This window comes from Aotus nancymaae, unplaced genomic scaffold (genome assembly GCF_030222135.1).
Source record: "Aotus nancymaae isolate 86718 unplaced genomic scaffold, 86718_ANA_hifiasm-v0.15.2.pri h1tg000036l, whole genome shotgun sequence".
Classification (NCBI taxonomy): domain Eukaryota; kingdom Metazoa; phylum Chordata; class Mammalia; order Primates; family Aotidae; genus Aotus; species Aotus nancymaae.
The window spans coordinates 78,672,274-78,696,940 of record NW_026988450.1 but is presented as its reverse complement, the minus strand read 5'-3'; the positions used below and the strand labels follow the sequence as shown (position 1 = coordinate 78,696,940).

Genomic DNA, 24,667 nt, shown 5'->3' with positions numbered 1-24,667 from the left:
AACAAACCCAAACACAGTCTTTGTGCCCGTGTAGCTTATAATTGAATCAAATTAGCAGATATTAATCAATCTTTACATTAAAAACTGAGATGAATGCCATTGTCTAATCTGAAGGTGCAGAGTTTCTCTGAGAGTGTAACATTTAAGGAAGTATAGGAGTTACCTAGACCCAGAAGATGAGAGAGGAAGCCTTCCAGGCAGAGAGAACAGCATAGGCTAAGGGCCCGTGGTGGAATGACTGCAGCATGTTCCAGGATCTAAGAAAATGTCCTGTGGCTGCAGCATTGTGCCTGGTGGACAGGTAAGGTCAGAGAGGTGGGCAAGAGTCAGAATGTGTTTAATGGTTTGGATTTTTATTCTGAAGCACTGACAAGCTATTGAGGGAAGTTAAGCTGAGGGTGGAGAGTTGAGGGACGACACAATCAAGTTTGTGTTTTCAAAATTGTATTCTTCATCTCATTCGATTGTTAAGTGTCAGTCTTATTTGGATCTGGGTTTTAAGAAAACACTTGTTAAAAACAACATTTTTGACACTGATGAGACTATTAGGAATTCGAACATTGTGTGAATATTTGATGATATCAAGGAATTACTGCCATCTTTTTTAGGTATGGTAGTGGTTTTACAGTGATATTTTTTTCCAAAGACCTTATCTTAGAAATCCATACTATAATATTTATGACTGGAATTATAAGATGTCTGGAAATTTCCTTGAAATAATACTGCATGGGCGGGAAGGATGAGGGTTTGGATGGGGTAGGTATGATTATGGGTTAATGTGATTGGACTGGTTGATGGGTTCAGGGGATATATGATACATTTCTCTGTTTTTGTGTCTGTACACAATTCCCTGTAATAAAAGGTAAAAAAAAAAAACCCACAAAAAAGTATTCTGCTTTCAGCATGGAAGACTAGATTTCAGAGGGAGAAATGGTGATGAGGGGAGATCAGTTAGGAGGCAGTTGCAGAGGCCCAGGTAAGAATGATGGAGGCTTTGTGCAGGGCTGGACCAGTGGAGGTGGGGAGAGAGAAGTGGAAAGATCTTTAGGAAGTAAAGTAGACATGAATTGGGGATGGATTGGATATGGGGGTGAGGGTGCTGGTGGAACCGAGATGTCTCTCTGTTTTTGTCCCTAGATGGAGATGCCAAACTGAGCTAGGAATCCCTGGACAACAACCAAGGAGGTCCCTTGGCTCAACTTATTTTTATATCCCCACCTCTGTTTCCCTCCATTCTGCAAATATTGAAGCTGTTCCCTTATGTAACATCCTTTATCTCAGACTTCCTGTGCTCTGTGCACTCAGCAATTAATTAAGCTTGGGTATGCATGAATTAATTAAAATCCTCTCCCAGGTTCAGAGGGGCTGTCCTGAAATATGTATATTCATCTATATCTGCCTTCTTCCTGGAACTGGTTTCCTTTGCCGGGTGAACACTGTTGCATCCGTCAGCACACTTTAATTTTATGTTTAGGAGCCTAGGTCTAGAGAAGTTAATGACTTGTAAATTACTCTCCAATGTAGAGCTAGATATAGAATGCCGGAAGGATTCCTGAGCACTTAATTTGCACAGGGATTCGATGATGGAGGTATCAGCCCCACCGTAGGGAGCTGAAATAGTAGTTTCTCTCATATTCCTGGACAGCCACTCTGTGGTGCAAGAACATTCCTGACAAAGGTGCAGCCTCTAAATGAAATCTCATGTTGGTGTGAAACAATGTCTTCTGCCCAGTTTCACTGGATGACTCTTGCCATCTTTTTTTTCTGTCCCCATCCAGGCCATTTTCTGATGTGACGGCTGAGACATGAGATCTTCAGCCTCCAGGCTCTCCAGTTTTTCGTCGAGAGATTCACTATGGAATCGGTGAGTGGTCTCTAGCCCATCCTGTCCAGAGAACCTGGCCTGGGAGATTCAGAGGGATTCCTCTTGGGAGTTGAAATGCAACATTTAATCAAACACAAGCACTGGAATCTAACAGAGACCGTTGGCACGATTGTTAGAGAATAGGTCTCTAGCATTTGTAGAGGTGCAGACGGTCTACTGTGTTTTCTGTCACATTATCCATTGCCTTTATTTAGAAGGAAGTTGTCTGGGTAGTGGTGCCTATAAGAAGTCAGGAATAGCAACAACAGTGACACCATCAATAATATAAGGTGCTTTCGGAGGCCACCGCATTTTAGGTTCTTTAAAAACATTTCAGGCCGGGCACGGTGGCTCATGCCTGTAATCCCAGCACTTTGGGAGGCTGAGGTGGGTGGATTGTTTGAGGTCAGGAGTTCAAGACCAGCCTGACCAACATGGTGAAACCTTGTCTCTACTAAAATATAAAAATTAGCTGGGTGTGGTGGCAGGTGCCTGTAATCTCAGCTACTTGGGAGGCTGGGACAGGAGAATCGCTTGAACTTAGAAGGTGGAGGTTGCAGTGAGCCAAGATTGCACCGCTGCACTGCAGCCCGGGCGACAAGAGTGAGACTCCCTCTCAAAAATTAAAATTAAAATTAAAAATTAAAAATAAATAAAATAAAATTTCATGTACTCTACCCAACAATCTTGCTAAGTAAGAATTTCTACATTCATTTTACAGATAAAGAACTTGCCCAGCTAGATAGAAGTCAATTTTCTGTGACTGTAACACCCTTGCCTTTTTTTTCTATGCCATGTTACCTCTTGGGAGAGGTAGAGGTATGATTTATTCCATTTTGCAGCTGGGAATCCTGAGGCCTGATGTAGGGACACCTGATGAAGAGTCTAAGGAGCCTGGCCTTAGTAGATGGAGGTCTGTGTTAGAGGATGATAAACATGGGACTGGACAGGAAGAACCATGAAAAGCTAGGCAGGGAAGTCTTGTAGAGTCTGAGAAGCTTAAAATTAGCTGGGTGACTGGCACAGGGGTGACCTGTTGGGGCCAGGGTTTCTAAGAATTCCATGGTGGCAAGTGTGTGGTGCTAGAAGGGGTGGTTGAATCCTGGCCCTGGTACTGACTTGCTGTGTGATCTCACACAAGACACTGACTTTCTCTGTTTTTTTTCTGTTTTCTTATCTATGAAAAAAGGGTAATATTTATGTTTCACGTTTTTTTGTGTAGTTTAGGAAAATATATGGTAAAGTGTCTTACGTAAAGTAGGCACATAGGGCATTGTAATCACATCAATTTTTAGGATGAAAATGGTTTTTAAAGGATGATAAGGTAAGCAAAGGTGTCCTAAATGGGTGGACGAGGTGAGAGGCTGGAGGCAGAGAGGCTTTTGATGTGATCCAGACATGATACTGCCTTCCACGGTAAATGAAGCTTGACTTTTGTTTTCAAAATTTGTATATTATAGGATTACTGCTGGAGTTTGAATTCTGGATTCATGGTTTTGTAGTTATGTGACCTTTGTTTTTTTCTTTTTTTAAGTCAAGAGTTCAGCACAAAATGGCATTCGTTTTGCAGGTATCTTTTTAGGTGATATTAATTATAATTGCAATAACTCAGTACATTATTAGAATTAGTTTTTGCTGGTAATGACATAAAGTCTAAAAGAACATTGGCTTAGAGAAGTGTCTCTCTTACCTAAAAGTTCAGGTACAAGTAGTACAGATTTTCTACAGCAATCTACAGGAGACCTGGGCTTTTTCTCTCATTCATCTGTCATATGAGCCTCCATTCCCAAGGTCACCTCATGGCCCCATTTTAGCTGCTTCTGCTCCAGCCATCACATCTAACAGCAGGAAGAAAGAACGAGAAGGAGGAAGGCAGGTCCCATCCTTTAAGGATGTTTCCTGGAAGTTGTACATCCTGTTCCTTCTTACATTCTATTGGCCAGAATTTAGTTCTCTGGCTAAATTTTGCAGCAGAGAAGGCTGAGAAGTGTAATCTTTATTCTGCAAGACTGTGTGCTTACCACATTGAGAGTTGTTACTACAGAAGAAGAGAACCAATATTGGAGGACAAATCTTCCCTTGCCATGCTAATAGTCCTTGAAAGATTCTACTGAGACGATAGGCTTGGCAGCCAGCCAGCTGGAGTTTGAATTCTGGATCCATGGTTTCATAGTTACGTGACCTCGGAAAAGCTACTTAACTCCTCTGTGCCTCAGCTTCTTCCTGTTCTCTCCTATTTTATGCAGACTTACAAGGGTTGTTTTGAGTACTAGTTAAGGTAAAGCACTTGGAACAGTGCCTGGCACAAGGTAAGTGCTATGTCAGTTTTAGCTGTTATCACTACTACTATTGGTACCGATATCTCTCTACTGCTTCTACCACTGCCACTTCTGCTGTGACTACTGCTACTTTTGTTACCATTGTTACTATTCATACTTTCACTCTTACCGTGACTGCTGCTTCTACTGATACTCCTACTGTGGCTTCTACTGTTACTTCTGCCGCTGCTAGTACTGCTGTGACTACTTCTGCTTCTCTCGTACTACTGTTACTATTATACCGTTATTATTTTTACGTTGTATACTCATAGCATGGAAAGTACTATTTTTCCCAATAGAAGATAAGAGTCAGAGAGGATAGTAACTTGTAAGATGCCGTCCATGGTCTACCCTTGGGTGGGTGGGAGGTAGTGACCTGAAGGGAGCATAGGGCAGGTTTCTGCGATTCTGCTAATGTGCTATTTCCTGATCTGGGTGATGGTTCATTGGTGTAAAAGTTCCTTGCATAACACACTTATGACAGAGACAATTTTGTGTATGTATCTTTATATTTCAATAAAAATATGTCATGTAGCTGGAAAGTGGTAGAGCATGAGTGAAACCTACACTTGCCTGATTCCAAAGCCTGTGCTCTTAGCTATAACACAAGGCCAGCACCTTTATTCCTATGATTGATTGATTCATTCATTCATCTAACTTGCATTGGTAACTGCTTATTATTTATGTGCCAGGAACTTGGCTAGGATGCCTGGGATACAAAGGTGCATGCTGTAGACAACATCCTGCCCTCATGGGACTTCCTATCTAGAGGAAAAGGAAAGAGGTAAATACCATTCAGATTAGCAGCCACCAGGTTAGGTTCAGTGTGGGATGCCCTGGGGCCACAGGAGGGGCATGGAAGCTTACCCAGCCCCACAGGCTGCATCTGCTAAAATAACATAGATGTGTCTTTCCACCAACTCCTTTGATGGGGGATAAGTTCGCACATCAGTGAGTAAGCTGACCACAGGAGGGCTACATGAAGAAATACAAAGCAGTTCCCTCCATCCCTTGCTTAATCGGCACTAAGAAGGGGTCAGCTTTTCTTGTCTTGTTTTCACTGTCACAGTTGTGAACCTACCTGGTGTTGGTACACAAGTGCTCGCCCTTGTGAATTCAATAGAATACAAGGGAATCACAGGAGCAGAGATTTCACTTACCTAATATGTATACACGGACCTCTAATTTAAAATAAATATGTGGGTTGGGCATGGTGGCTCACGCCTGTAATCCCAGCACTTTGGGAGGCCAAGGCAGGTGGATCACCTGAGACCAGGAGTTTGAGACCAGCATGGACAACATGGCGAAACCCTGTCTCTACTAAAAATACAAAAATTAGCCAGGCCTGGTGGTGGGTGCCTATAGTCCCAGCTGCTTGGGAGGCTGAGGCAGGAGAATCACTTGAACCCCAGAGGCAGAGGTTTCAGTGAGCCAGGATTGTGCCACTGTACCACAGCCTGGTCAACAAAGCGGGACTCTGTCTCAACAACAACAGCGACAACAAAATTCTCATAAAATAAATACGTGAATGCAATGAATGAATAAAATCACAGTCCACAGCAATGCAGTTGTCATCCCTGGGAAAACTCAATTCCAAGGGAATAAAGAATAAGACCAGTGTCCTTTATTTACCCCAAATACCATCAGGGAGAAAGGAGCACAGCACATGGAGGTGGAATGGAATTCTGAATTCTGATCTAGCAGTAGAAATCAGCTGGCCTTATGCTCATGTTTTTCTCCATATGCAGTAACAGAGTGACCTAAACTTTAGACCCTACTAAACCAAGCCCAAGAGAAACCTCTGTGTCTCCCCCTCCCTCTTTTGCCTTTCCAAATGTCAAGCAGACACCCTGTCATTATCATGCCGCCGGCTGTCAGCCCAAATTGAATTTCCCTGAGCCCAGCTGATGTCCCTTTTTGGCTGCAGGGCAGGGGTCAGGAACGCATGCTGCACATGGACGGGAAGCGTGTCCCTGGAGCTGAACGCAGAAGGCTGACCTCTCAACTCTGCATTTCTAACATAGTTGGAAGGGTTAGGAAGCCTTACAATTTCTGGATGTAAAAGAAAAAGAAATGTGTTTTAGAAAAACAGTATTGAAGTTCTGCTGCGAAAGCCCTTTCAAAATAATTGAGTCTATTTAAAATTCAACTGGTTATTTCATAGCATTGACTCTACCTCAATTAGATACATAAAGGAAGGAAGGTTCTGGCGAAACCGGGAGACGGGAAATTATGATCCTGGTGTTGTCTTCCTCCCACCCTTCATTTTTCCCTTCCCGCCTTTAAAATGTGTTAAGCAGTGACTGTGTGCCAGGTCCCATGCTAAATCCTGGGGAAGTACATGAATAAGACTCACTGTAAAGCCTTCTTGAGCTTATCCTTCATTTGCTTTTAGAAAACGTATTCATTCTACAAATGTTTCCTGAGCACCTGATTTGCTCAAGTGTCTCAGTAGAGATAAAATACATGGTTCTTCCTCTTACTACATGTATACTTTTTAGAAAAAAATCACTTTTCTGGCAACCTACTATGTGCTAGGATCTGTGCCAGCTGCCAGGATACCAAGGGAACCAAAAACATCTGCTTTGATGGAGCTAAAAGACTACAAAATGTCCCATTAGTTTCCTAGGACTGCCTTGGCAAAGTACCACAAACTTGGCGGCTTAAAGCAACAGAAATAGGCCGGGCGCGGTAGCTCACACCTGTAATCCCAGCACTTTGGGAGGCCGAGGCGGGCGGATCACGAAGTCAAGAGATCGAGACCATCCTGGCCAACATGGTGAAACCCCACCTCTATTAAAAAAAATACAAAAATTGGCTGGGCGTGGTGGCGCACGCTTGTAGTCCCGGCTACTTCGGAGGCTGAGGCAGGAGAATTGCTTGAGCCAGGGAGCAGAGGTTGCAGTGAGCCAAGATTGTGCCACTGTACTCCAACCTGGCGCCTGACGACAGAGCAAGACTCTGTCTCAAAAAAAAAAAAAAAAAAAAAAAAAGGCAACAGAAATGTGGCCAGGTGCAGTGGCTCACACCTGTCATCTTAGCACTTTGAGAGGCTCAGGTGGGTGGATCACCTGAGGTGGGGAGTTTGAGATCAGCCTGGCTAACATGCTGAAACCTCGTCTCTACTAAAAATACAAAATTAGCTGGGCGTGGTGGTGGGCACTTGTAATCCCAGCTACTCGGGAGGCTGAAGCAGGAGACTCGCTTGAACCCAGGAAGCAGAGAGGTTGCAGTGAGCTGGGATTGCGCCACTGCACTCCAGCCTGGGTGACAGTGAAACTCTGTCTCAAAAAAAAAAAAAAAAAGAAAACGAAAAACCAAATATATCGTCTCACAGTTTGGAGGCCAGAAGATCAAGATGAAGGTGTTGGCAGAGGTTCCTCTGGAACCTGTAGGGGAGAATCCTTCCTTGCCCCTTCCTGGCTTCTGGTGTCCAGCAGTCCTCGATGTTCCTTGACTTGCAACCTCATCACTCCAGTTCCTGCCTGTGTTGTCCTGTGGCATTCTGCCTTTGTGCCTGTCTTCTCTGTTATAAGGACAGCAGTCATACTGGGTTGCAGGACTGCCCTTCTCCCACGCGACCTCATCTTAATCACCAACTTAATGATATCTGCAAAGACTCCATTTCCAAATAAGTCCACATGCCTGGATGAGGGGGTGGCTAAGAGCTCTACTTTTTGCAAGAGGACACAATTCAACCCATTCCAAACATACGTAATGATAGAAAGTGCCCACGGTGCCTGGTGCATGGTGGGCCCTGAGGACGTGTTATTGCCTTCCCTTTCTTTCCAGGTTACCTCTGCATCTAAAGGGTGAGCACCTTGAGGGCAGGAACTCTGTGTTACTCTGAGCACTTCCAGCTTTCTTGCCAGAGAAGTGAGATGGATGTTTTCTTTGTGCTTCGGCAGGGACATTCTTATGTGGTCTCTGGTTGATGGGAAAGGCTCTTTCTTGCTACTGTCATTAGTTTTTGTTTCTTATGCTGATGGTTATTGAGGGAGTCATGGGGAAAGAATACCTTGATTGGAAAGCTGAGCCTGGTAGTTAAAATGGTAAGCCAGGTTTCTCTCCTGGTTTTGCTGTTTGCTAGTCATGTGAGCCTGGGTACATTTCCTACTCACTGACTCCAGGCATCTCATCTGTACGCCCTAGGAGTTTTTTTATTTGTTTGTTTTGAGACGGAGTCTCGCTCTGTTACCCAGGCTGAAGTGCAATGGTGAGATCTTGGCTCACTGCAATCTCCACCTCCCGGGTTCCAGCGATTCTCGTGCCTCAGCCTCCTGAGTAGCAGGGATTACAGGTGTGTGCCACCATGTGTGTCTAATTTTTGTATTTTTAGTAGCGATAGTGTTTCACCATGTTGGTCAGGCTGGTCTCAAACTCCTGACCTCAAGTGATCCTCCTGCCTTGGCCTCCTAAAGTGCTGGGATTCCAGGTATGAGCCACTATTCTTGGCCTTTCCAGGAGTCTTTGTGAGGGCCAGGTGGGATCAAATGTTTGAAAGAGTGTCAGGCCCACAGTAAATGTTTGGTGCTTGTTTGAGGATGTATTCCAAGACATTTAGCACCTTCCAGGGAGAAGGGCTTGCCTGGCCCATTCAGCACATTCCCCCTAATGAAGACTCTCGGTCACTGATTAGCACCGTTGACCGTCAGAACATTTCCTCGTGATTTTCCTGAGGAAAGTTTTTCAGGAGTATGGAAAATAGCAGTTGCACAAAGATGTCCATTAGAGCGTCATTTAAAATGATTACAAACAATGATTGTTCCAAACAAGATACATGATTGTTACAAACAAGATAAAATCTTGCCGTATAATGAGCAGTCGGTTAACAAATTAGGGGGAGAAGGACAAAATACAAATTAGGGTAAAATAATGCAGCTATTAAAAAGAAGGTAAGTTATGAGAATGCTCAGAATATAACTGTCATGTTAAAAAAAAGAAAGGTTTATTTTTGAGGAAATGACTTAATTTCTCTGTGCCTCGGTGCCATGGTTTGGATATTTGACCCTTCTAATCTTCCTGTTGAAATGTGATCCCCACTGTTGAAGGTGGGGCCTAATGGGAAGTGTTTGGGTTATGGAGGCAGATCCCTCATGAATGAGTTCTCACTCTGTAAGTTCCCATGACAGCTGCTTGTTTAAAAGATCCTAGCACCTTCTCCACCTTCTTCTCTCACTGTCTGATCTCTGCACATACTGGCTCCCCTTCCCCTTCTGCCATGGGTGGAAGCAAACTGAGGCCCTCACCAGAAGCAGATGCTGGCACCATGCTTCTTGTACAACCTGCAGAACCATGAGCCGAATAAACCTCTTTTCTTTATAAATTACGCAGCCTCACTTTTTCCATTAGAGCAGGACAAATGGACCGAGACACTTGGCTTCCTTATCTATAAAATGGAGATGGTAACAGAACTTTCCTCGTACATAGGATTGTTTTGAGAATTAAGTGGGATAATACATCTAAAGCACATGAACAGTACTTGGCACATATGAGGTGCTCACTAAATGCTAATTGTTATTGTTAGTTATTCATCATATGGTCTATGTGTCTAAAATACATCATATGTGTAAAATATTCATAGAAAAAGAGTAGAATGAGTAACATAGATGAATACGCACACCTTTTCCCTATTAGTTATCTTATTCAAAGGAACTTTCTTCTGTCAGCAAACATTGCACAGCTTCTCTGTATCAAGCACTCAGCCTGAAAGGCAGCAGGTCTCCCTTTAGGAGTGTGTATGAAAATCCCTTTTGGAGGCCTTTTAAAAACCACAGATGCTTAGAGATGCTGATTCAATAGATGTGTGGTGATTCCCAGACATCTGCAGTCTTAAAAAATATTCCACAAATGCTTTTGACTCTCAAGGTGGGTACATAAGTTACAGTCCTTCCCCTCAAGAAGTTTGCAAACCAGATGAGAAGATGGGACAAGCAGTGGCATGAGGCAGAATGTAAGTGCTATAGATTAGGGGCTCCCAGCTCCGGCTTCCCCTGCACAATTTTGCAAAAATGAAGATGGTTTTTCTTGTACCTCTAGATGTGGAATCAGACGCCCAGGGTGAAGCGTTTCCAGGGGATTCTGGTGATCACCCTGGTAGGCGACCATGGGTGAGGACTGTGTGTGCTTCCTGTTTGAGAGAATGCAGGGGGTCCCTCTGGCCTGGGATTGTCACAGGAGATCCTTCTAAAGAGGCATAATGTGCTGTCTAAGAATACATTATTACACCTACTATACTGGACTGAAATTACCTGTTAGATATCCATTTCCCCTGACATACTCTGAGTGTCTTGAAGGCAGGAAGCATACATGCTTTGGTCAGCCTTGTGATGGTGCCTCTGTGTCTCATCTTGGCATTGACCTCTCCTGGCCCCCAGTACCTGCCTAGGTGCAGCAGGCTAGATTCAGAACCAAAGTTTTTCCAAAGCCATTTTCTCAAAACCATGAGAACTGATATATTTTCTCTGGCTGGTAGTAGTGAATGCTTTTTAAAAATCTTTATTTTAATATATTTTAATTTTGGTGAAGTACGCATAACATAAAAATTACTATCGTCAACTGTTTTTAAGGTCAATGGCATTAAGTATGTTGACATTGTTGTGCGACCATTGCCGCCAAATCCATCTCCAGAATTATTTTCATCTTGCAAAAGTGAAATTCTGTACCCTTCAAATTACAACTCCCCCTCTCTCCCCTCCCCTCGCATTGCTGGAAACCATTCTACTTTCTGTCTGTATGAATTTGACTACTCTAGGTACCTAGTATAAGTGGACTCATACAGTATTTGCCTTTTTGTTACTGCCCTACTTAACTTAATATAATGTCCTCAAGGTTCATCCCTATTGGAGCATCTATCAGGATTTCCTTCATTTTTAAGGCTGAATAACATTCCATTGTATGTACCTATCACATGTTGCTTATCCATTCATCTGTGGATGAATATGTGGGTGCTTCTGCCTTTTGTTTGTTATGAATAATGCTTCTATGGATATGGGTATACAAATATCTCCAGATCCTGCTTTCAATTGGGTGGGGTGGGGGGGGACAAATACCCAGAAGTGGAATTGCCCGATCATGTAGTAATTCTACATTTACATTTTTGAGGAACTGCCAGGCTGTTTTCCATAGAGGCTGCATCAATGTACTGTACATTCCCACCAAGAGTGCACAAGAATTCCCATTTCTCTGTATCATCACCAACACGTGTTATTTTCTGTTTTTGTGATAGTAGCCATTTTAGTAGGTATGAATGCTTTTAACTGGTGAATGCCTTTAGCAGGGACATTCCATTTTCAGCTTTGCATTTCACTTAGGCCGTGTGGCCCAATTAAACAATCTCCAAGCATTTATTTAAGCCCTATGCACTGAGAATGCAGACCTAAATAATACATGCATGGTACCTGCCTTCAAGGCACTCAGAGTATGTCAGGGGAAATAGATATCTAACAGGTAATTTCAGTCTAGTATGGTTAATGTCATCATGTATTCTTAGAGAGCATATTATGCCTTAAATACAGTTGAACATTCCAGGAAATCTTGACTGAGTTTAGTGCCTTAGTGTAAAACACATGAGTACATCATTCAGGCAATCTGAGATTCCTAGAATGTTTAGGCTGGAAGGGACTTTTGGTACTTTCCAATAGAACTTTCTGTGAAATAGAAATGTTCTGTGTCTGCCACATGTGGCTTTTGAGCACTTAAAATGTACCTAGGGTTGGGTTTGGTGGCTCACGCCTGTAATCCTAACACTTTAGGAGGCTGAGGTGGGCAGATCAGGAGGTCAGGAGTTCGAGACCAGCCTGACCAACATCATGAAACCCTGCCTCTAATAAAAATACAAAAATTAGCTGGGCATAGTGTCACACACCTGTAATCCTAGCTACTCAGGAGGCTGAGGCAGGAGAATTGCTTGAACCCAGGAGGTGGAGGTTGCAGTGAGCTGAGATCGTACCACTGCACTCCAGCCTGGGCAACATAGTGAGATTCCTTCTCAAAAATAAATAAACAAACAAGTCTAGTGCAACTGAGAAACAGAAATTATAAAGTTCCTATAATTTTAGTGAATTTATGTTTAAGTTGAAGTTAGCTATAAGTAGTGGCTACTACGGGAGACAGCAAAGTAATAGTGAGCATTCTTTCCTGATTCTCATGCTTGAATATGAATGTGAGTTACCTGGGGAGCTGTTAAAAAGCAGATTCTCTCACTTGAACCTGGGAGACGGAGGTTGCAGTGAGCCGAGATGGCGCCACTACATTCTAGCCTGGGCATCAAGGGGAGACTCTGTCTCAAAAAAGAAAACACAAAACAGATCCTCAGGCCCTTCCTTTAGTGTTTCTAATTCTTAAGTTGTAGTAGGGTCAAGGAACCTGTATTTTAACAACTACCACAGGTGATTCTTATGCAGTTGCAGTTTGAGAAATGCCGAATATCGTGGTTTTCAAGCTTTTGCATCCTCAGAATATTTTCTTCGACTGGAAGCTTAAAGCCTGGGCAACGTAATGGGACCCCATCTCTACAAAAAAAAAAAAAAAGCCCTAAAAATATTAGCTGGGTATGGTGGTGTACACCTATAGTCCCAGCTAGTTGGGAGGCTGAGGTGGGAGAATCGCTTAAGCCTGGAAGGTTGAGGCTGCAGTGAGCTGCTATTGTGCCACTGCACTCCAGCCTAAGCAACGGAAGAAGTCCTTGTCTCAGGAAAAAAATAAAGAGAGACAGAAAGGAAAGAAAATAAAGAAAGCTAAAGAGAGAGCCCAGTGTATAGAACAGAGAGTAGAGTTGTCCCGGCTTAGGTAGGTCAGGCTGCTACCAGAACTTTATACATACTAGGGGACCAAACTCTACCCTCTCTGGGGAAGGAACTGGGGTTTCGTGGAGCATAATTTATACAACTCTAACCTAGCACAAGCACATCACTTTATTAATCTTGAAACCTGTGAAATGCAAAATAAGATTTGGTTTTATAATACCTATAAACATGCCAGAACCAATTACAAACCACAGGTACCTCTGGAAATGCAAGTTGAAGCAGAAACACAATTAGTGCATTAGTCAGCCATTTTTCCCCTTGCCCTGGACTTTAACCAGCCATCTTGGCGTCACGTGGTGGAACTGCAGAGTAGTGATTAAAAACACAGGCTGTCTGACCCGGACATGAATTCAGTTTCCACCCTAGAGCTTCCTGGCTGGTCCTAGGCAAGTTTCCTCATCTGCAAAATGGGTATAACAGTAACTTCTATCTGAGACAATACATGTAAATCCCAGCACTTGGCACTATGTATTCATTCTTGTAACAACAACAGTGACAACAATAATACTAATAGCTAATACTCACAGAGCGTTTAACATGAGCCAGGCACTTTCTTCTAAGCACTTGCTGTTTATTAACTCATTCAGTCCTTACAACAACCTTGTGAGTAGATAGTATTGTTATTTCCTTTGTAAAGACAAGCTAAAGCTCACAGAGGTCTAGACAATTATTTAAGGCCACATTGCTGGTTAATGGCCGAAGTGGAACTCGGTTGCAGGGAATCTGGCCCTGGAGCCTGCAGTTTTCACTTTTACTCCCTGTGCTATGATATTATCCCCAGGCTCTAAGGAAAGCCTGTTAAGATGATCCTTCCATTCTCTCCCCCCAGCCCTAGCTCTAAATCTCAAAGCTTTGGAATTAATCTGTAAGTCAACTCAGCTTCCACGAAGCATCTGACCCAGTTGATCACTCCCTCCCTCTAAAAACACTGTTTTCCTTTGGCTTCCATGACCCCAAGCCGGCTTGGATTTCTTCTTGTGACTCTATCCTCTCTCAGTTGGGCACCCCTTGCTCCAACTTACCTCAAAATATTTTTGAAGATGTCTGTATGCAAATTATACAGACATACAAATTGTATTATACGCTTTCAAATTATATCTCTAGCTGAATCTGTCCTCTGAGTTCCAGACTTGATGACGCCTAATTAATATCCCCATTTGGAAGTCTGGCAGTGTCTCAAACTTACTATGTCCAACATGGACTATTCTCCTCACTCCTTCTACAGGAGATCATGCTGCACCCCTGGTTAGAGCCACCACTGACCTCCAAGACTCCTGCCCATTTTACTTAGAATGAAATTCAGATTTCTTACCATGACTTATAAAGACTAGCATGATCTAGCCCCTGCCTACCTTCATACCCTCCTCTGCCCCCACTCCATTTCCCCAAGAGGCTTCAGCACACTGGCCTTCTTTCTGTTCTTCACACTCAGCAAATGCTATCCTGTCTCAGGACTCTACTTCAGCCTCTTCTCTGCCTGCAGGGCCTTGTCCCTGTACCTCCTGTTCCCCACTCCCTGGTCATCACATCCTGGAGTCTCAGCTTAAATGCTGTGTCCTCAGACGGATCCTCCTAGCCACTCTAGCCTAATTCGCTTTGATTGCTCCCTGTATGTTTTCTTCTGAGCACTTGTAACAATCTGGAATTGTTTGTTCTTTTGTGTATATCTGCCATCCCCACCAGACTATAAGCTCCCAATGGTCAAGGTCAGTGATGGCTGCTTATCTGGTAAAGTTACTCCAGTGCTGGGCATAGAGCCTGGTACACAGATGTTCAATAATATGTAGTGTTGTTGAAATCAAATCAATTGTCACTGCTAAGTCAACCAGGAGTATAAAATACCAGTTCTAGGCTTGTTACTTGTAGAATCCTTTCACGGACTAGAGAGTTTTCATATATGTATACAAGTGGTTAAAACATTGGTTGGGACTTGGTTTTTTTTTTTTTTTTTCTAAGATGGAGTCTTACTCTGTCACCCAGGCTGGAGTGCAGCAGTGTGATCTCGGCTCACTGCAATCTCCACCACCTGGGTTTGAGCAGTTCTCCTGCCTCAGCCTCCCAAGTAGGTGGGATTATAGGTGTGCACCACCATGCTCTGATAATTTTTGTATTTTGAGTAGGGACAAGGTTTTGCCATGTTAGCCAGCCTGGTCTCGAACTCCTGACATCAAGTGATCTGCCCACCTTGGCCTCCCAAAGTATTGGGATTACAGGCATGAGCCACCACACCCACCGGACCTGGGCTTTTTGATGGACCTTGGTCTCCATTTTCACATTTCTTCTTGCTGGGTCATCCAGAGTGTTAGGACTTACTGAGATACTCTTAGGAGAAACAGCAGCCTTGGATGCCCAATCCATATGAAAGTAGGTTTGATTTCAGTTTAAAATGGAAACTCTGAGCTAATGCATTTTACAGATTTGAGTAGAGAACAGTTTTCTCTGTTTTTAAGAAAATAAAGAACAAACTGTGGGATAACTTTGTGTGAGTTACTATAGTGCCATAAGCTCCTGAAAGGGGTTCTCTGCAAATATTTGGGGTTTGGTGCTTATAAACAACTACAAAGTTTTCCTGAGAGTTGATAACCACGGCAACAAGGACGTCGTTCCACAGTGCAAATGTGCTTGCCAAGCTGAAGTGTGGAGTGACTGTTTTTGGCTGAGCCATGAACCTGAAAGTGAGGGTTTACAAAGTTACTGCAGACAGGTCATTAGCACGACTGGCTGCAGTGAGCTCCCTAAGTCTTCATAGCTGCTGCCTTTTCATCAGCAGCGATGTAATTGACCGTTACACTCCCAAGCCACAGACCACAGCAGAGGTGAGTCCTCTAGTCTAGCTGTTTCCGCAGGGTGAGGTACAGTTGTCAGACGTTCCCAAACAGTGTGAGTTTGGTAAGAGGAGACTGGAAATAGAGTTTTCACCAGTAAAACATCACGTAGCGATTATCTGTCTACAGGGTGCAGAGCGCTCTCAGCTCTGTGTTGACAGGCATGTGGACCAAGGCCACAATCTGAATTTTCTGTGCCTAGCTCTGTTCTCATCAGGACAGGGTGTGGGAGTGGGGGCAGGCAGAGCTCCAAACTATGGAAATGGTGATGTAGGTAACACGTGGTCAGCACAGTTTTAGTTTTGAGTGATAGAAACGCAACTCAGGTTGCCTTAAGCAAGAAGGGAATGTACTGGCTCAGGTAAGAGAGGAGTCCAGGGCTAAAACCTGGTCCCGGAAATGCCCGGATTCCTAGATTTGGTCTCTCCCTTTTCTCTGCATCACCACTGAATCTCTCACCCGCTTCCTCTCTAGTGCCTTTTCCTCCACGGGCTGTATTCTCAGGTTCTCCAAGCGTGGTTTCCGGAAGCATCGGTCTTCCAGCCATTGGTTTAAAGACCCCACCAGATAGAGAACTTTTCTTCCCAGAAGATTCCCGTTGGTGTAACTTGGGTTACGTGGCCAGCCCTGTACCAATCACTGTGGATATGGTCATGGACTATTCTGATCAGATAGGCCCATGTCACCTGAACATTCCCGGACTTGAGGGAGAACTTGAAGGTGAGAACCATAGGAACCAAAGGATGTGGGGGAGTCTCCCCAGTGGGAACTTGAAATGCGTTCGCCAGAAGGGGTACTGGGTGCTCGGGAAGCAAAACCACAATGCCCACTCCTATAACCAAGTGACTGGATGTAGGGAGAGCAAGTAGCTCAAATTCAAATCAGCTTCCTTAGAGGGATGTTGAAAAGCCTCTGTTCAGAGCGCGACGTCAGCAACGTGGCCGAAGAGAAGCTCCTGACCCTCCCTCCATGCGTGGGCACACCGAGTAAACATCCCTTCACCAGTCAGTTCCCTCCGAGAGAGTCAGAGACCACTTGAGAGACTCCTAACCATCCAGTAACTGAGAAAATATCCCCATGTAACGGATGGGAAAAGCTGAGGCTCCCTTGGGCATGCCCCCACCTCAGCCACTGAGCCATAAAATTGGGAAGGGAATCCCCAGCACCCAGCATCTCCCCATGGAGAGGAGACTTTGAGCCTCACAAGGACCACCCTAACTCTAAGGTTCCCTATGGTTGGCTCTTAATTCACCAACTCTGGGGTGGAGGGAACTAGATACATGCAAGTCTCTGTTCTGCTTTCGCTCTAATGTATTTATTTATTTACTTACTTATTTTTTAGTAGAGATGGGGTTTCACCATGTTGGCCAGGCTGACCTCAAGTGATCCACCCACCTTGGCCTCCCAAAGTGCTGGGATTACAGGCGTGAGCCACCACACCCCACCTGCTTTGGCTCTTTTGCTTTTTCATTCTTTTTTTTGAGACAGAGTTTCACTCTTATTGCTCAGACTGGAGTGCAGTGGTGTGTTCTTAGTTTGCCACAACCTCCGCCTCCTGAGTTTAAGCGATTCTCCTGCCTCAGCCCCCCGAGTTTTTGAGGTTACAGGCATGTGCCACTACCCCTGGCTATTTTTGTATTTTCAGTAGAAATGGGGTTTGTCCTTGTTGGTCAGGCTGGTCTCAAACTCCCGAACTCAGGTGATCTGCCCACCGTGGTCTCCCAAAGTGCTGGGATTACAGGCCTGAGCCACCGTGCCTGGCCAGCCGCTTTGGCTCTTTTTTTTTTTTTTTTTGAGACGGAGTTTCGATCTTGTTACCCAGGCTGGAGTGCAATGGCACAATCTCGGCTCACCGCAACCTCCACCTCCTGGGTTCAAGCAATTCTCCTGCCTCAACCTCCCGAGTAGCTGGGACTACAGGTGCACGTCACCATGCCCAGCTAATTTTTGTAATGTTAGTAGAGACGGAGTTTCACCATGTTGACCAGGATGGTCTCGATCTCTTGACCTCGTGATCCACCTGCCTAGGCCTCCCAAAGTGCTAGGCTTATAGGTGTGAGCCACCGCGCCCGGCCTTTTAAATGACCCTTAAGTGCACCTCCACCAGCAAGCCACATGCCTGCTGCCTCTGGGATTGTCCCAGGCCAGGCGCAGTAGGAGGAGTGATGTTTCCCACCCCCTTCTTGTAGCTCCCTGTTCAAGCTCATCCCCTTGGATCAAAGACAATATTTGGACCTCAAGCCCTGGCCTCCATAGAGCCTTACGCAGCTCCCCATAGTGTGTGTATGTACATGGGACACTGTCTTGCTTTTATTCATGTTCAGTCTCTGCCTTTCTTACTAGATTATAACCTCCAGGAGAGTGGGGGTCATCTTGGCCTTTCTTACCACAGAGCACAGCTTTGAGGACATAGCGAACCGTCAGTAAATGTTTGTTGAATGAACGAATGACAAGTCAATGGGGAGCCACTGAGGGATGTGAAGTGTGACAGGGTGACTTGCTCAACGATAGTAGAAGACACTGTCAGTGGATCACTTGAGGTCAGGAGCTCAAGATCAGCCTGGGCAACATGGTGAAACTCCATCTGTACTAAAAATACAAAAATTAGCCAGGCGCGGTAATGGGTGCCTTTGTAATCCCAGCTACTCGGAAGGCCAAGGAATGAGAATCACTTGAACTCCGGAGGTGGAGGTTGCAGTGAGCCAAGATTGCACCACTGCACTCCAGCCTGGGTGACAGAGCGAGACCCCCGTCTGAAAAAAGACACTATCCCCCCTGAAGTCCATGTCTTCTGACTCTCTATGTCCCATACCCCTACCCCCCTCACCCCACCCCCCAGCCAGCAGTGGGATTCTCTGAATAAGAAGAGGGGGAGGGTGGGACATATTAATACAGAATGGATGCTTATATGCAGACCAGGGTGTAAATTACATAGCAATGACAGCTTTGATGTTGCAGCTGAGAAGGTGTAATTGCCCCTTCCAGCAGGTCTCTGTTAGGGTGGAGGGGAAAGTGGTTTGTGCTTTATTTTAATCAGAGAGGCCCTTTCCTGCTGGAATGACCCTCTGAGGTCATTCATGTCATCCCAGAGGGTCGTCTTGTCCTTGGGTTGCCATAATCTCCTTTAGTTATGAAGAGGACCTGGAGCCATGCAAGGATGGGTTGTTGACTTGCCACCCAAGTCTCACATTTAATCTGACTTCCCCATGCAAGCGTTAGAATAAGAGTTTGGGTGTGTGACCTGTGTCACAAAGGGCAGTCTTCATCACAAACTGTAGGAATGGCAGATGGCCAGCTCTGGAAAGGAGCCAGGAGACCTGGGTCCTTCTTACGGCACCCAGACTGCTGGGGAGGGAGACGAGGGCAAGTCCTTTCACCTCTGTTGGAGAAATGGGCTGGTGCTATTCCATATCAGTTAAGCATCTTTTAGTGTCAAGTGGTAGAAAAGAAAGAGAAATCCAAGGCTAGTGCGGGCTTCAGGGCTCTTGTGGAACCAGGGATGCCACTGGTGTGGTCAGGCCTCTGTCTTTTGTTGCGATACTACATACATAAACATTAAGATAAACAAACACAAACATAATAAACATTATTCCCCATCTAACGTCTCCCTGCTGTGTGAACTTGGACAAGCTACTAACCCCTGTGAGCCTCGTTTCCTCATCTGGGAATACTATGAGATCCCACACGCCACTGCAGTGAAGATGAAACTGCAGTGAAGATGAAAGGCAGTTCACGAGATTGCTTAGCACTCTGTGCCTGGTGAATGGTGCATAGTAGGTCCTCTGCATTGTGCCTGCTTCGTAGTAGTTCCTCTGCATTGTGCCTGCTTCGTAGTAGGTCCTCTGGGCTCTGCTGGCCTCTCTGATGGCCTCATTTTCAGGCAGGCTTTCTCCCCTTGTTGGTCCCTAGTGGTTCTGGGTTTACAGACTCCTGGTTTCTAGTCCACTGTAAAGAGTTTCTTTTCCATAAAAGGTCTGGGATGTGGACATGAGCCCCATGCTCACTGGCTGTAGGCATATGCTACCAGCCAGGAAGTACTCCTCTCAGGGACTGGAGCTTGGGGACCTTTAGAGGGAGATGTCTGAGAAGTAAGCAGTCTGCCTGCCTTGTTGGCAGGGAGGTTGGGCAAAAAGGGATGGGGACCAGATTGAAGGTAAGATGTCATTTCCAGGCAGAAGATTGAATAAAGAGCCTTGCAAGCCTTGTTTTGAGAGAGGGAAAACCAGGAGAGAGGGAAGACCATGAGTGTGTATTAGCAACATGTGACTTGCTCTTCTGTGCTTCTGTGCCTTTGCACATGCTGTTCTCTTTGCTGGAACTTCCTCATTCACCCTGCACACTCCCATTCATGCCCTGTGACCCAGCTTCTTAATAAAGCTTTTTCTGGCTAAAGTAGCCACTTACCTCCTCTCCAGCCCTATTTCCCTATCATTAATTGCTTTTCCTTTTTTCTTTCTTTCTTTTTGAGACAATCATGCTTTGTTGCCCAGGTTGAAGTGCAGTGGCACGATTTTGGCTTGCTGCAGCCTCCACCTCCCAGGTTCAAGCAATTCTCCTGCCTCAGTCTCCTGAGTAGCTAGAATTACAGGTACACCACCATGTCCAGCTAATTTTTGTATTTTTAATAGAGATGGAGTTTCACCATGTTGGCCATGCTGATCTTAAACTCTTGGCCTCAAGTGATCCACCTGCCTCAGTTTCCCAAAGTGCTGGGATTGCTTTTCCATTTTTGAACAAGCCTCTGTCGGGTGATAGCACTGTGTGCTGAGAATACAAATGAGAATACATGATAGTGCCTGTGTCAGAATTAGTTTGGTCCTTCCTCTCTGCTCTGTTTCTCCTTTATCAGAGCAGTTACTTGTTATTTATCAAGCACATCTTTATTAAGCACCTTGTATTTTTCCAAGCGTTGGTGTAGAAGCTGGAGATTCAGCAGACAGTGGGAGAGACAATAAAATCAATAAATCATGTTAATGAACAAAGTACTTTCTGATGGTGTGTACCTTACAAAAATAAACATGGGTAAAGGGAGAACAAGAGATGGGGATTAGGGTGGGAGGAGAGTGGTCAGGAAGGAGGGACCCTGTGAAATAGGACCTGGAGGGTGACAAGTAACAAGTGTGCGAAGGCCTGTGTGCAGGGCATTCTGGGTGAGGGGAACAGCACATGCAAAGGCCCTCAAGGGGGTGTGTTCCAGGAGTGACAAAAAGCAGGGCTGTGCTGAGAAGAGAGGACAAAGGTTTGGAAAGCGAGGTCAGGGAGGTGGACAGTGGCCTGGTCATATAAAGCCTTTAGACCAAGTAGTGGGAGTAAATGTTATTCTGAGTGCCTTGAAAAGCCACTGTAGTGATTCTTGTCTAGCTTGGAGGAAGCATTCTCCAAGCTGGGCATCATCCTGCCCCTTAGATGCACAGTAATTCTCCATTCTCTTTGATGCTCAAACTGTGTCATCTAATACAGTAGCCACCGCATTGGTGGTCCCCCTGGGTCCCCTTGGCGCCCTCGGGTTCCCTGCACCCTTCACACCCTTGGCTGCTGCTCCTGAGGGTTTCTTTGGCATGCTCAGTTGCATGCGGGGCAGGTCAGAAGTGCTGGGAGTTCACTCTCCAGGAGCAGCCTTCAGCCAAGGAAGGAGCAGAGTTGGAGAATATGCACTCATCATCCCGCTTCTCGGGTGCACGGCTCTGAGGTGTGTTCTCTAGCATCTCCCGAAGGTCACCTTCAGTGGTAACCTGCTCTGCAGGACACCCAGTGTTGGCTTCCTTTCTGTCCCTGTTTTACTTCTCCGTTCATCTAGTTGGGATCACTTCCCAAATAAACTCTGTGTACTCAGATCCTCCTCTCAAGCTGGGCTTCTGGGGGAATGGGAACACAACCTGAGACCTAGGGCGCCCAACATGTAGCTCAGTAGGAGGAGAGGGCCCGTCTCTCCAGCACTTGCCTGGTGTAGGCTGGATGCCTGCTGTCAGGGGTAGGGAGTGGGGTGAGGTGGCAGGGGAATCCTGGCCAGTCTCCTGCAGCCTCTGGACCTTTGAGCCTGAGGACAAGGAGCAGGGACATGAGTGTCCCAGGCTCGGGGCGTGGTCCTGGGCCGGTCCCAGGCTCACTGATTGGTACCCAGTGCCTCTAGCTGCCACACCCAGAGAGACAGTTGAATCAGCAGCTGAGTCAGCGAGGGCAGAGCCACCCTGCCGAGCACCAGCCTCTTGTGTCAGTATGGCAGTAGGGCCCGGGGAGGGTTTCACAGCAGGAATGGGGCAGGCAGCGTCCAGCATCTGTGGTGAGTGGCGCAATGTCTTCTTTCTGACACCACTTCTGACCCCAAATGTTTGGGGTTTTCTCCATACAAAGCAGTTCTCCAAATTTCTTACCTGGACTAGATGTTCAACAGTTGAATTTAATTCTGACTCTAACTATCTGGAGTTAGGGCAAACCCCACAGGTCTATGTGCTAGTCCCACTTCAGATGCTAGAGGCTGCGTGTGTCTGACCAACCAGCTATAAACTGAGAGGTTTCCACAATCTCCTTCTCAAGTCTGATGATTTGCTAGAACAGCTCACAGAACTCAGGAAAATACATTTACGGCCATACCACCCTGAACATGCTCAATCTCGTCAGAACTTGGGAAAATACTTATTATTACCGATTTATTATAAAGGATACAACTCAGCAACAGCCCAACGGAAGCGATGCCGGGGCTGGGTATGGGGATGGAGTGGTGGTGCAGTCTCCATGCCCTCTCAGGACGTGCCACCTTCCCAGAACATAGCTGTGCTCACCCACCAGAAGCTCCTTGGTCTCAGTCTCTGTGGTTTAGGGGTTTTTTGGAGGTTTTATTATGTAAGAGTGACTGATGAGCTCATTAGATCATTGACTATTGGTGACTGAGTTCCTATCTCCAGCCCTTCTCCTTCTCCCAGACTTCTTTCTGGCCATCTCATTAGCATACAACAGACACTCTTATCACTCAGGAGATTGCAAGAGTTCTGTGCCAGAAGTCAAGGACAAAGACCAAATCTATTTTTTATGACACCGCAATGATCTCATAATGTAGGGTCCTACAGGGTCCCGTGAGTCCTTCCCTGCTGGTGTGGAGACGAGAAATTAGAAATAAACACACAATACACAGAGATAGAGAAAAGAGTTTGGGCCCAGGGGTCCACTGCTACCCAAAGCTCAGGAGACCCGCAGTGGCCCCGAGTGCCTGAGCACTCTGACTTTTATTGAGTACAAAGCAGGGGGCAGGGCAGGTAGGATGAGGTAATGGTGGTCAGTGGTAGGGCCAGGTAAATCACGTGTCTTGGAGATGGGGGCCCAAGACTTTGAAGAAGCCAAGGCGAGGAGAAAACCTAAGGCGTCAGCACTTTTTTCTTACTTGTCAAGAAATAGCAAGGTCACTAAGATTTATATGTTACTATTACTAATTCTTATCTTCTAAGAAAAAGGGGAAGCAGGTGCAGAAGCAGGACTTGAAAGTAGCCATGGAACGTGACCGCTGAAGCACAGCACCACACAGAGACAGTTAAGTCCCCGGATGTCTGTGGGTCTCCCTGACAGCCGTCAGGCCTACCGCAAGAGCTTGGAGAAGTGGAGTTTTCTCCTGACTCCTCTGGGGAAGGAAATGTCTCGGCCATCTTGGACGTCTCCTTCCCTGGCTGGCTAAACAGCGGGCGCTTTCACAGCGTTGACACTGTCACACAGCCAAGGCATCCTTCAGCAGCCCTTATGCGGGTGTGACAGAGGACTTAAGAGCATCTTGCCTTAGGGTCACCGCTTTTCCAGTGCTACTTCAGTCCCATACTTCTTGACCTGAGACTTAGTAAGATTAAAGATTATATGATTATATAGATTATATATATGTGATTACATATGAATAGCTATGTGATCATATATAGGAATAACTATGTAACTATATCTCTAATTCTTTTCTAATTCTATGTTTATATGAGAACACGCTGAGGCTTCAGACCCTTGCCTAAGCTCTTATGGGGTTTGCCCCTGATATCATAATATTAATGAGATCAGATGAGAAAACGTGGAAAGGCCTGTGACCGGTGAGTTGCCTGGATCATGGCATGTTGTATGTGTGCACGTTTATTGGAAGGAAGCAGGGAAGTGACAGATCTTGCTGTCTAGAACTGCTGATGTGCATTTAACGGACATCTGCCAGGCACCTACTGTGTGCTCATGCAGTGCCCAAGGCAGGCCCAACATTGCCGCCAGACTGAACTTTCTCAGCATCAAAACTGTTCATGTCCATTTGCCCCTTGCCAGCTTAGAAACTCTCCCTCACTTTTAAAGCAACAACCAAGTTCTTTGACATGACATCCAAGGTCTTCCTCGGTTGGCCACCCAGCCTACCCCTCTGGCCTCAGCTCTAATCCTCCCTGCGTGTCTTCTTTGTTTTGTTGCACTGAGTTATTTGCACCGCTCCACCTCTATATGCGTGTCAAGCCTCCGTGTACTTGCACCTGCTGTACTCGTGCCGGGACCATTATTTGCCATCATCTTCTAGTTAACCTCCTTCAGGAGGTAGCTCAGTGTCACCTCCTCTGTGCAGTCCTTCTTGATTTCCTCTTTACCATTACCTTGTCCCTTCTTCTGTGTCCCAGTACCTATTTCTCCTAGCGCTTCCATCATTCAACAGGTACATATTGGCCACTTCCTCTGTTAAAGGAATTGCACTATAGGAATCCCTGCTAATCTTTGTCAGCACTGATGCACTCTCATTTAATCCTCATGGCCACCCTACTAAGTACACACTGCTACTAACTCCGTATTTCAGAAATGCAAACTGAGGATTAAAGAGGTTAGACTGAAGAGATAGTCAGTAGTAGAGCAAGGATGGCAGTC

General features: G+C 45.5%; 1 protein-coding gene across 3 annotated transcripts in view; it reads left to right on the top strand.

Annotated features, from left to right (window-relative positions):
- The first annotated feature begins 1,778 nt into the window (after positions 1 to 1,778).
- ASAP1 (ArfGAP with SH3 domain, ankyrin repeat and PH domain 1) overlaps positions 1,779 to 24,667 on the top strand; it is a 366,160-nt gene continuing 343,271 nt past the window's right edge. For 2 of the 3 annotated variants that reach the window (XM_064384600.1, XM_064384599.1), the window contains exon 1: positions 1,779 to 1,864. In XM_064384600.1, coding sequence (XP_064240670.1) covers positions 1,806 to 1,864 — 59 coding nt within the window. In that variant the 5' untranslated portion in view covers positions 1,779 to 1,805. The remainder of the gene's footprint in view (positions 1,865 to 24,667) is intronic. The other variant, XM_064384601.1, reaches the window with a different exon arrangement.